Source organism: Salvelinus alpinus, chromosome 29 (genome assembly GCF_045679555.1).
Source record: "Salvelinus alpinus chromosome 29, SLU_Salpinus.1, whole genome shotgun sequence".
NCBI lineage: Eukaryota > Metazoa > Chordata > Actinopteri > Salmoniformes > Salmonidae > Salvelinus > Salvelinus alpinus.
The window spans coordinates 10,092,046-10,104,233 of record NC_092114.1 but is presented as its reverse complement, the minus strand read 5'-3'; the positions used below and the strand labels follow the sequence as shown (position 1 = coordinate 10,104,233).

Here is a 12,188-nt window from a genome sequence, read left to right as displayed (position 1 = left end):
GCCCCTCATGAGGAGTTCAGATGTTACTGTGGCCCCCACCTCTATCCCTGAGCTGAAGGGAGACACACAGACACAGGCAGCAAGACTGTACCTTGGACGATTGAAATGAAATAATAATAGGCCTATGTATATTACCAAAGGGTTTTCTTCAGTCCTTCCCTTTAACTAATCAACAACATGATGATTCGCTAACTGTGGTATGTTAGGGCAGTGCTGAAACAAACACGTTGTATCGAAGAACATCACATTGGAAGGAAAGCTTTTTTCCAAGTTTCCAAGGATGTATTGTGTTTGTGTAAGACAACATGCCTTGGGAGGATCCATATTTACAGAAACTTCGGAAAGTATTCAGACCGCTTGACTTTTTCCACAATTTGTTACGTTACAGACTTATTCTAAAAGGGATTAAATAGTCCCCCCCCCCTCATTAATCTACACACAATACCTCATAATGACATAGCAAAAAAAAGTTTTGTTTTTGAATTTTATACTATATATGGAAATATCACATTTACATAAGTATTCAGGCCCATTAAGCAGTACTTTGTTGAAGCACCTTTGGCAGCGATTACAGCATTGAGTCTTCTTGGGTATGACGCTACAAGCTTGGCACACCTCTATTTGCAGAGTTTCTCCCATTCTTCTCTGCAGATCCTCTCAAGATATGTCAGGTTGGACAGGGAGTGTCGCTGCACAGCTATTTTCAGGTCTCTCCAGAGATGTTCGATTGGGTCCGGGCTCTGGCTGGACCACTCAAGAATATTCAGAGACTTGTCCTGAAGCAACTCCTGTGTTGTCTTGGCTGTGTGCTTAGGGTCATTGTCCTGTTGTGTTGGAATGGGGAACCTTCGCCCCCAGTCTGAGGTCCTGAGCGCTCTGGAGCAGGTTTTCATCAAGGATCTCTCTGTACTTTGCTCCGTTCATCTTTCCCTCGATCCTGACTAGTCTTCCAGTTCCAGCCGCCACCATAATAAACATCCCCACAGCATGATGCTGCCACCACCATGCTTCACCGTAGGGATGGTGCCAGGTTTTCTCCAGAAGTAGGCCAAATAATCATGTTTTTCATGGTCTGAGAGTCCTTCAGGTGCCGTTTGGCAAATTCCAAGCGGACTGTCATGTGCCTTTTACTGAGGAGTGGCTTCCGTCTGGCCACTCTACCATAAAGTCCTGATTGGTGGAGTGCTGCAGAGATGGTTGTCCTTCTGGAATGTTCTCCCATCTCCACAGAGGAACTGGAGCTCTGTCAGCATGATCATCGGATTCTTGGTCAACTCTCAAGGCCCTTCTCCCCCAATTTCTCAGTTAGGTCGGGCTGCCAGCTCTAGGTGTCACGCCCTGACCATAGATTGCTTTGTATGTTTCTATGTTTTGTTTGGTCAGGGTGTGATGTGGGTGGGCATTCTATGTTGTATGTCTAGGTTGTCTGTTTCTGTGTTTGGCCTAGTATGGTTCCCAATCAGAGGCAGGTGTCAGTCGTTGTCTCTGATTGGGAGCCATATTTAGGTAGCCTGTTTTCCTTTGTGTTTTGTGGGTGGTTGTTTCCTGTGTCTGTGTTATCACCATACGGGACTGTTTCGTTCGTTTGTCAGTTTATTGGTTTTTTTCATTGTTCAAGTATTCTTATTAAAATGGATACTTACCACGCTGCGCATTGATCCTCCTCTTCTCATTCCAACGACGAGCGTTACACTAGGAAGAGACTTCGTGGTTCCAAACTTCTTCCATTTAAGAATGATGGAGGCCACTGTGTTCTTAGGGACCTTCAACGCTGCATAATTTTGTTGGTACCCTTCCCCAGATCTGTGCCTCGACACAATCCTGTCTCGGAGCTCTACGGACAATTCCTTCGACCACATGGCTTGGTGTTTGCTCTGACATGCACTGTCAACTGTGGGACCTTATATAGACAGGTGTGTGCCTTTACAAATCATGTCCAATCAATTGAATTTACCACAGGTGGACTCCAATCAAGTTGTAGAAACATCTCAAGGATGACCAATGGAAACAGGATGCACCAGAGCTCTAATTTCGTGTCTCATAGCAAAGGGTCCGAATACTTATGTAAATAAGGTATTTTAGTTTTTTTTATGTATAATACATTTGCAAAAATGTATAAAAGCCTGTTTTCACTTTCTCATTATAGGATATTGTGTGTAGATTGATGCGGAAAAAACATTAATTTAATCCATTTTAGAATTTAGGCTGTAACATAACAAAATGTGGAAAATGTCAAGTGGTCTGAATACTTTCCTAATTCACTGTACATTCTACAGTGGCAATAGAGCTTTCATATCTCATTAGTCTCCAACAATATTGTGGTGTGCTTCCCAACCGGTACCCTGTATCCGTTGTAGTGCACTACTTTTGACCAGAGCCAATAGGGAATAGAGGGAAAAAAGGGTGCCATTTGTCATGCTATGGGTGAGCAAACATGCTACAATTGTCTTTTCCTTGCTGTTTCATTTGCTTATTTAATTGTTTTTTATGAATAATATGGGCTATTCACATGACAGATGTCCTCCGATTTGGCTTTCCTAAATGCATTTTAATCATCCGCCATTGAAAACTCACATCCGTGTCTGAGCGGAACAAAGGAAGGAAGAACAACAGAATGTAATGCCTTCCAAATGTAACTCTTTTTCCTTTTATAGTACACTACTTCCCACCAATAGGGTGCTATTTGGAAAGCATCAATTGCATAAATAGGATTATGTATTCTTCCATGAAGTTCTCTCTCTCCTCTTTCTCTGTCTCTCTCTCTCTCACTGTCTCTCACTGTCTCTCTCTCTCTCTCTCTCTCTCTCTCTCTCTCTCTCTCTCTCTCTCTCTCTCTCTCTCTCTCTCTCTCTCTCTCTCTCTCTCTCTGTCTCTGTCTCTGTCTCTGTCTCTGTCTCTGTCTCTGTCTCTGTCTCTCTCTCTCTCTCTCTGTCTCGCTCTCTCTCTCTCTGTCTCTCTCTGCTCTACTTTGCATTGTTAAAAGGGGAATATATTTTGTGGACTAAGTCAAAACTGTATGCATATATTATAGTGTAGTTCTACCATTACCTGTTTACCCTGGGGATGAGTTTACCCTGGGGATGAGATTACCCTGGGGATGAATTTACCCTGGGGATGAGTTTACCCTGGGGATGAGTTTATCCTGTTCTCTATGTAGTGTATATGAGGAGCCAGCCGGCTCATAGCCTGGGGATGAGTTTACCCTGTTCATGTGCCCTTAGATTCCAGCCCTCCTTAGATTCCAGCCCTCCTTGGATTCCACTCGCCTCTTAGATTCTGCCCCTCCTTAGATTCCACCCCTTGTTAGATTCCGCCCTCCTTAGATTCCACCCCTCCTTAGATTCCACCCCTCCATAGATTCCACCCCTCCATAGATTCCACCCTCCTTAGATTCCACCCCTCCTTAGATTCCACCCCTCCTTAGATTACAGCCCTCCTTAGATTACAGCCTCCTTAGAATCCACCCCTCCTTAGATTCCACCCCTCAATAGATCCCTCCCCTCCTTAGATTCCACCCCTCCTTAGATTCCACCCCTCCTTAGATTCCACCCCTCAATAGATTCCACCCCTCCTTAGATTCGACCCTTCCATAGATTCCACCCCTCCTTAGATTCCACCCCTCCTTAGATTCCACACCCCTTAGATTCCACCCCTCCTTAGATCCCACCCCTCCATAGATTCCACCCCTCCTTAGATTCCACCCCTCCTTAGATTCCACCCCTCCTTAGATTCCACCCCTCCTTAGATTCCACCCCTCCTTAGATTCTACCCCCCCCTTAGAATCCACCCCTCCTTAGATTCCACCCCTCCTTAGATTTCACCCCTCCTTAGATTTCACCACTCCTTAGATTCCACCCCTCTTAGATTCCACCCTTCTTAGATTCCACCCCCCCTTAGATTCCACTCCCTCTTAGATTCCACCCCTCCTTCGATTCCACTCCCTTAGATTTCACCCCTCGTTAGATTCCACCCATCCTTAGACTCCACCCATCCTTAGATTCCACCCCTCCTTCGATTCAACCCCTCCTTAGATTCCACCCTTTCTTAGATTCCACCCCCTCTTAGATTCCACCCCTCCTTAGATTCCACCCCTCCTTAGATTCCACCCCTCTCAGATTCCAAACATCCTTAGATTCCACCCCTCCTTAGATTCCACCCCCCTTAGATTCCACCCCTCCTTAGATCCCACCCCTCCTTAGATTCCACCCCTCAATATATTCCTCCCCTCCTTAGATTCCACCCCTCCTTAGATTCCACCCCTCAATAGATTCCACCCCTCCTTAGATTCCACCCCTCCTTAGATTCCACCCCTCCTTAGATTCCACCCCCCTTAGATTCCACCCCTCCTTAGATCCCACCCCTCCATAGATTCCACCCCTCCTTAGATTCCACCCCTTCTCAGATTCCACCCATCCTTAGATTCCACCCCTCCTTAGATTCCACCCCCCTTAGATTCCACCCCTCCATAGATTCCACCCCCCTTAGATTCCACCCCCTTAGATTCCACCCCTCCATAGATTCCACCCCCCTTAGATTCCACCCCCCTTAGATTCCACCCCTCCTTAGATGCCACCGCTCTTTAGAGTCCACCCCTCCTTAGATTCCACCCCTCCATAGATTCCACCCCTCCTTAGATTCCACCCCTCCGTAGATTCCACCCCCCTTAGATTCCACCCCTCCTTAGATCCCACCCCTCCATAGATTCCACCCCTCCTTAGATTCCACCCCTTCTCAGATTCCACCCATCCTTAGATTCCACCCCTCCTTAGATTCCACCCCTCCATAGATTCCACCCCTCCATAGATTCCACACCCCTTAGATTCCACCCCCTTAGATTCCACCCCTCCATAGATTCCACCCCCCTTAGATTCCACCCCCCTTAGATTCCACCCCTCCTTAGATGCCACCGCTCTTTAGAGTCCACCCCCCCCGTTAGATTCCACTCCCTCTTAGATTCCGCCCCTCCTTAGATTCCACCCCTCCTTAGATTCCACCCCTCCTTAGATTACACCCCCCTTAGATTCCACCCCTCCATAGATTCCACCCTCCTTAGATTCCACCCCTCCATATATTCCACCCCTCCTTAGATTCCACCCCTCCTTAGAATCCACCCCATTTAGATTCCACCCCTCCATAGATTCCACCTCTCCATAGATTTCACCCTCCTTATATTCCACCCCCCTTAGATTCCACCCCTCCATAGATTCCACCCCTCCTTAGATTCCACCCCTCCTTAGATTCCACCCCCCTTAGATTCCACCCCTCCTTAGATCCCACCCCTCCATAGATTCCACCCCTCCTTAGATTCCACCCCCTCTTAGATTCCACCCATCCTTAGATTCCACCCCTCCTTAGATTCCACCCCCCTTAGATTCCACCCTTCCATAGATTCCACCCTCCTTATATTCCACCCCCCTTAGATTCCAACCCTCCATAGATTCCACCCCTCCTTAGATTCCACCCCTCCATAGATTCCACCCCTCATTAGATTCCACCCCCCCTTAGATTCCACTCCTCCTTAGATTCCACGCCTCCTTAGATTCCACCCCTCCGTAGATTCCACCCCTCCGTAGATTCCACCCCTCCATAGATTCCACCCCTCCTTAGATTCCACCCCTCCACACATTCCACCCCTCCGTAGATTCCACCCCTCCTTAGATTCCACCCCCTTAGATTCCACCCCTCCATAGATTCCACCCTCCTTAGATTCCACCTCTCCATATATTCCACCCCTCCGTAGAGTCCACCCCTCCTTAGAATCCACCCCCCTTAGATTCCACCCCTCCATAGATTCCACCCCTCCATATATTCCACCACCCTTAGATTCCACCCCTCCTTAGATTCCACCCCTCCACACATTCCACCCCTCCGTAGATTCCACCCCTCCTTAGATTCCACCCCCTTAGATTCCACCCCTCCATAGATTCCACCCTCCTTAGATTCCACCCCTCCATATATTCCACCCCTCCGTAGAGTCCACCCCTCCTTAGAATCCACCCCCCTTAGATTCCACCCCTCCATAGATTCCACCCCTCCATATATTCCACCACCCTTAGATTCCACCCCTCCTTAGATTCCACCCCTCTTAGATTCCACCCCTCCATAGATTCCACCCCTCCTTAGATTCCACCCCTCCATAGATTCCACCCCTCATTAGATTCCACCCCCTTTAGATTCCACTCCTCCTTAGATTCCACGCCTCCTTAGATTCCACCCCTCCGTAGATTCCACCCCTCCATAGATTCCACCCCTCCTTAGATTCCACCCCTCCACACATTCCACCCCTCCGTAGATTCCACCCCTCCTTAGATTCCACCCCCTTAGATTCCACCCCTCCATAGATTCCACCCTCCTTAGATTCCACCCCTCCATATATTCCACCCCTCCGTAGAGTCCACCCCTCCTTAGAATCCACCCCCCTTAGATTCCACCCCTCCATAGATTCCACCCCTCCATATATTCCACCACCCTTAGATTCCACCCCTCCTTAGATTCCACCCCTCTTAGATTCCACCCCTCCATAGATTCCACCCTCCTTATATTCCACCCCTCCATATATTCCACCCCTCCTTAGATTCCGCCCCTCCTTAGATTCCGCCCCTCCTTAGATTCCACCCCTCCTTAGATTCCACCCCTCCTTAGATTCCACCCCTCCATATATTCCACCCCTCATTAGATTCCACCCCTCCTTAGATTCCACCCCTCCTTAGATTCCACCCTCCTTAGATTCCACCCCTCCATAGATTCCACCCTCCTTAGATTCCATCCCTCATATATTCCACCCTCCTTAGATTCCACCCCTCCTTAGATTCCACCCCCCTTAGATTCCACCCCTCCATAGATTCCACCCCTCCATATATTCCACCCCTCCTTACATTCCACCCCCCTTAGATTCCACCCCTCCATAGATTCCACCCTCCTTATATTCCACCCCCTTATATTCCACCCCTCCATATATTCCACCCCTCCTTAGACCCCTCCTTAGATTCCGCCCCTCTTTAGATTCCACCCCTACATATATTCCACCCCTCATTAGATTCCACCCCCCTTAGATTCCGCCCCTCCTTAGATTCCACCCCTCCATAGATTCCACCCCCCATAGATCCCACCCCCCTTAGATTCCACCCCCCTTAGATTCCACCCCCTTAGAATCCACCCCTCCTTAGAATCCACCCCCCTTACATACCACCCCCCTTAGAATCCACCCCCCTTAGATACCACCCCCCTTAGAATCCACCCCCCTTAGATACCACCCCCCTTAGAATCCACCCCCCTTAGATTCCACCCCTGCTTAGATTCCACCCCTCCATATATTCCACCCCCCTTAGATTCCACCCCTCCTTAGATTCCACCCCTCCATATATTCCACCCCTCCTTAGATTCCACCCCTCCTTAGATTCCACCCCTCCATAGATTCCACCCCTACTTAGATTCCACCCCTCCTTAGATTCCAATTTTGCATCCCAAACAGCACCATTTTCCCTATGTACCAGGGTTGTACCAGGGTTGTACCAGGGTTGCCTGAACTAGTACACTACATAGGGAATAGGGGGACATTTGCGAGTCAGCTCCTGTCTCCTTTCCTTTCGTCGTCTGTTGCTTGGTCACTGTGACGACCATTGACTGACAGTTCCCGGGGCCCACGTGTGTGGCTGCGTGGGAATTGACTATTCTCTGTGCAAATGAACTTTGACATTGACCTTGGTGAGTATCTCTTTCCGACGACCAGGAGAGATCACAATCCCCTCAACCATTTCCTGAGGGGCTGGATAATCACATCATGACGGTTGATGTGGAAAAAGCGTGTCCGTGGAGGTTTATAAATAGACGGAGTGTGTAGAGTGGTGGGAGGGCTAGCGATTAGAACTCCAATGCTAATGGCCTGCTGGATACATGATGATAATGTCATGTTATAGCACTCCGATGCTAATGGCCTGCCAATAGATACATAGTGATTATGGTATGTTACAGGACTCCAATGCTAATTGCCTGCTGCTAGGTATAAGGTGATAATGTCATGTTATAGCACTCCGATGCTAATTGCCTGCCAATAGATACATAGTGATTATGGTATGTTACAGCACTCCAATGCTAATTGCCTGCTGCTAGGTATAAGGTGATAATGTCATGTTATAGCACTCCGATGCTAATTGCCTGCCAATAGATACATAGTGATTATGGTATGTTACAGCACTCCAATGCTAATTGCCTGCTGCTAGGTATAAGGTGATAATGTCATGTTATAGCACTCCGATGCTAATGGCCTGCCAATAGATACATAGTGATTATGGTATGTTACAGGACTCCAATGCTAATTGCCTGCTGCTAGGTATAAGGTGATAATGTCATGTTATAGCACTCCAATGCTAATTGCCTGCTGCTAGATACAAGGTGATATGTTGTGGTGATACAGAGGTGTAGTCTTCAGTCAAGGGGATTGTCAAGGGGATTGTCAAGGGGGTTGTCAAGGGGATTGTCAAGGGGGTTGTCAAGGGGGTTGTCAAGGGGGTTGTCAAGGGGATTGTCAAGGGGGTTGTCAAGGGGGTTGTCAAGGGGATTGTCAAGGGGGTTGTCAAGGGGGTTGTCAAGGGGATTGTCAAGGGGGTTGACAAGGGGATTGTCAAGGGGGGTTGTCAAGGGAATTATCAAGGGGGTTGTCAAGGGAATTGTCAAGGGGGTTGTCAAGGGGATTATCAAGGGGGTTGTCAAGGGGATTGTCAAGGGGATTGTCAAGGGGGTTGTCAAGGGGATTGTCAAGGGGGTTGTCAAGGGGATTTTCAAGGGGGTTGTCAAGGGGGTTGTCAAGGGGATTGTCAAGGGGGTTGTCAAGGGGGTTGTCAAGGGGGTTGTCAAGGGGGTTGTCAAGGGGATTGTCAATGGGATTGTCAAGGGGGTTGTCAAGGGAATTGTCAAGGGGATTGTCAAGGGGGTTGTCAAGGGAATTATGAAGGGGGTTGTCAAGGTGATTGTCAAGGGAATTGTCAAGGGAATTGTCAAGGGGGTTGTCAAGGGTGTTGTCAAGGGGATTATCAAGGGGGTTGTCAAGGGGATTGTCAATGCGGGTTGTCAAGAGGATTGTCAAGGGTGTTGTTAAGGGGGTTGTCAAGGGGATTGTCAAGGGGGTTGTCAAGGGGGTTGTCAAGGGGATTGTCAAGGGGGTTGTCAAGGGGATTGTCAAGGGGGTTGTCAAGGGGCTTGTTTTAGTTATGTGTTGTGGTGTGTGTAATTGTGTGTGCAGTCATCTACACTAACGTTCAACAGTTTGGGGTCACTTAGAAAGATATATATATATATATACATACTTCCTTTCAAAAGTTTGTGGTCACTTAGAAAGATATATATATATATATATACATACTTCCTTTCAAAAGTTTGTGGTCACTTAGAAATGTCCTTGTTTTTGAAGAAAAGCACATTTTTTGTCCATTCAAATAACATTAAATTGATCAGAAATACAGTGTAGACATTGTTAATATTGTAAATGACTATTGTAGCTGGAAACGCCTGATTTGTTATGGAATATCTACATAGGAGTACAGAGGCCCATTATCAGCAACCATCACTCCTGTGTTCCAATGGCACGTTGTGTTAGCTAATCCAAGTTTATCATTTTAAAAGGCTAATTGATCATTAGAAAACCCTTTTGCAATTATATTAGCACAGCTGAAAACAGTTGTTCTGATTAAAGAAGCAATAAAACTGGTCTTCTTTAGACTAGTTGAGTATCTGGAGCATCAGCATTTGTGGGTTCGAATACAGGCTCAAAATGGCCAGAAAGAAAGACCTCTCTTCTGAAACTCATCAGTCTCTTCTTGTTCTGAGAAATGAAGGCTGTTCCATGCGAGAAATTGCCAAGAAACTGAAGGTCATCAGCCTGCTGATTATCCCGCACACCTGTCACATCATCTTGTGCATCTGAGCCTCATGACACTCACCTGGACTCCATCACCTCCTTGATTATCTTCCCTATATCTGTCCCTCACCTGGACTCCATCACCTCCTTGATCATCTTCCCTATATCTGTCCCTCACCTGGACTCCATCACCTCCTTGATCATCTTCCCTATATCTGTCCCTCACCTGGACTCCATCACCTCCTTGATCATCTTCCCTATATCTGTCACTCCCCTTGACTATATATTTCCTATTTATTTTGCAACTAATTTCATGTATGTTTTCATGGATAACAAGGTTATTTCTAAGTGACCCCAAACTTTTGAATGGTAGTGTATGTGTTGATACCTGTGTTTGTGCACATGTCTGTTCATATGCTTGTAATGTAACGTAGCATACTCAAGAAGCACTGCTTATACTCAGTCCGCGATGCAGAAATACCTTGACTTTCTGCACCACTGACCAAGAAAGCCAAGGCATTTCACTGACCAAGAAAGCCAAGGCATTTCACTGACCAAGAAAGCCAAGGCATTTCTGCACCACTGACAGAGAAAGCCAATATATTTGTGCACCACTGACAGAGAAAGCCAATATATTTGTGCACCACTGACAGAGAAAGACAAGGTATTTGTGCACCACTGACAGAGAAAGACAAGGTATTTGTGCACCACTGACAGAGAAAGACAAGGTATTTCTGAATCTAGTACTCGGTCTCAGGAAGGCAGTAGTGATGCACTAACCATCTGTTTCTGAGGGAACGTCCATCTGTTTTGTTAGCTTCTGTGTGTACATTTGAGTGGTTACATTTCTCCAGCCGCATCCCGCAGCTGTTTACCAAAACAATAGTGGGGTGTCCACTTTGTTGGTGTTTGAACTGGAAATATCCCCTTTAATGTTGCTCAGTCTGCTTTGCTAACCACATGTTATCTCTCTCTCCATCCATCCTCCTTCCCTCCCTCCTTTTTCCCTCTCCCCCTCTACCTTTCCCGTCCCCCTTTTCCATCCCAACAGCTCAGAACTGCAGTTATACTCTCCAGAACCCCAACGGTACAATAGAGAGCCCTGGCTACCCATACGGCTACCCCAACTATGCCAACTGTACGTGGGTGATCCTGGCAGCGGAACACAACAGGATACAGCTGGTGTTCCAAGGTTTCGCTCTAGAGGAAGACTTTGACCTGCTGTCTGTCTACGACGGCCCGCCCAGCCCGGGGAACCTTAGGACCAGGTCAGAATTATCATCTTGGATGATTTGCGATAAGATGGTTGGGCTTAATAGGGACAGGACTTTTCCTTGGCAAGGTGACAGGATCAGGAAAAACTCTGATGCATTGAGTTGGCACTAGTCTCTGCAATGTGAGGTGATTCAATATATCTCCCAGTGAGATCAGTGTTCAGGGCACTGGAGATTAGACTGGCCCTCTGCAGTACCACTAACAATGGTTTGTAGTGGACCGTAACACTAACAATGGTCTGTAGGGGACAGTAACACTAACAGTGGTCTGTAGGGGACAGTAACACTAACAGTGGTCTGTAGGGGACAGTAACACTAACAGTGGTCTGTAGGGGACAGTAGCACTAACAGTGGTCTGTAGGGGACAGTAACACTAACAGTGGACAGTAACACTAACAGTGGTCTGTAGGGGACAGTAACACTAACAGTGGTCTGTAGGGGACAGTAACACTAACAGTGGTCTGTAGGGGACAGTAGCACTAACAGTGGTCTGTAGGGGACAGTAACACTAACATTGGTCTGTAGGGGACAGTAACCCTAACAGTGGACAGTAACACTAACAGGACAGTAACACTAACAGTGGTCTGTAGGGGACAGTAACACTAACAGTGGTCTGTAGGGGACAGTAACACTAACAGTGGTCTGTAGGGGACAGTAACACTAACAGTGGTCTGTAGGGGACAGTAACACTAACAGTGGTCTGTAGGGGACAGTAACACTAACAGTGGTCTGTAGGGGACAGTAACACTAACAGTGGTCTGTAGGGGACAGTAACACTAACAGTGGTCTGTAGGGGACAGTAACCCTACCAGTGGTCTGTAGGGGACAGTAACACTAACAGTGGTCTGTAGGGGACAGTAACACTAACAGTGGTCTGTAGGGGACAGTATCACTAACAGTGGTCTGTAGGGGACAGTAACACTAACAGTGGTCTGTAGGGGACAGTAACACTAACAGTGGTCTGTAGGGGACAGTAACACTAACAGTGGTCTGTAGGGGACAGTAACAGTAACATTGGTCTGTAGGGGCCAGTAACACTAACAGTGGTCTGTAGGGGACAG

At 47.4% G+C, this 12,188-nt stretch overlaps 1 protein-coding gene across 1 annotated transcript in view; it reads left to right on the top strand.

The window, feature by feature from the left end:
• The window catches only part of csmd2 (CUB and Sushi multiple domains 2), an 899,615-nt gene that overhangs the window by 30,398 nt on the left and 857,029 nt on the right, over positions 1-12,188 (top strand). The window contains exon 2 of the mRNA XM_071373664.1: positions 10,905-11,121. Within this exon, the coding sequence (XP_071229765.1) occupies positions 10,905-11,121 (217 nt within the window). The remainder of the gene's footprint in view (positions 1-10,904; positions 11,122-12,188) is intronic.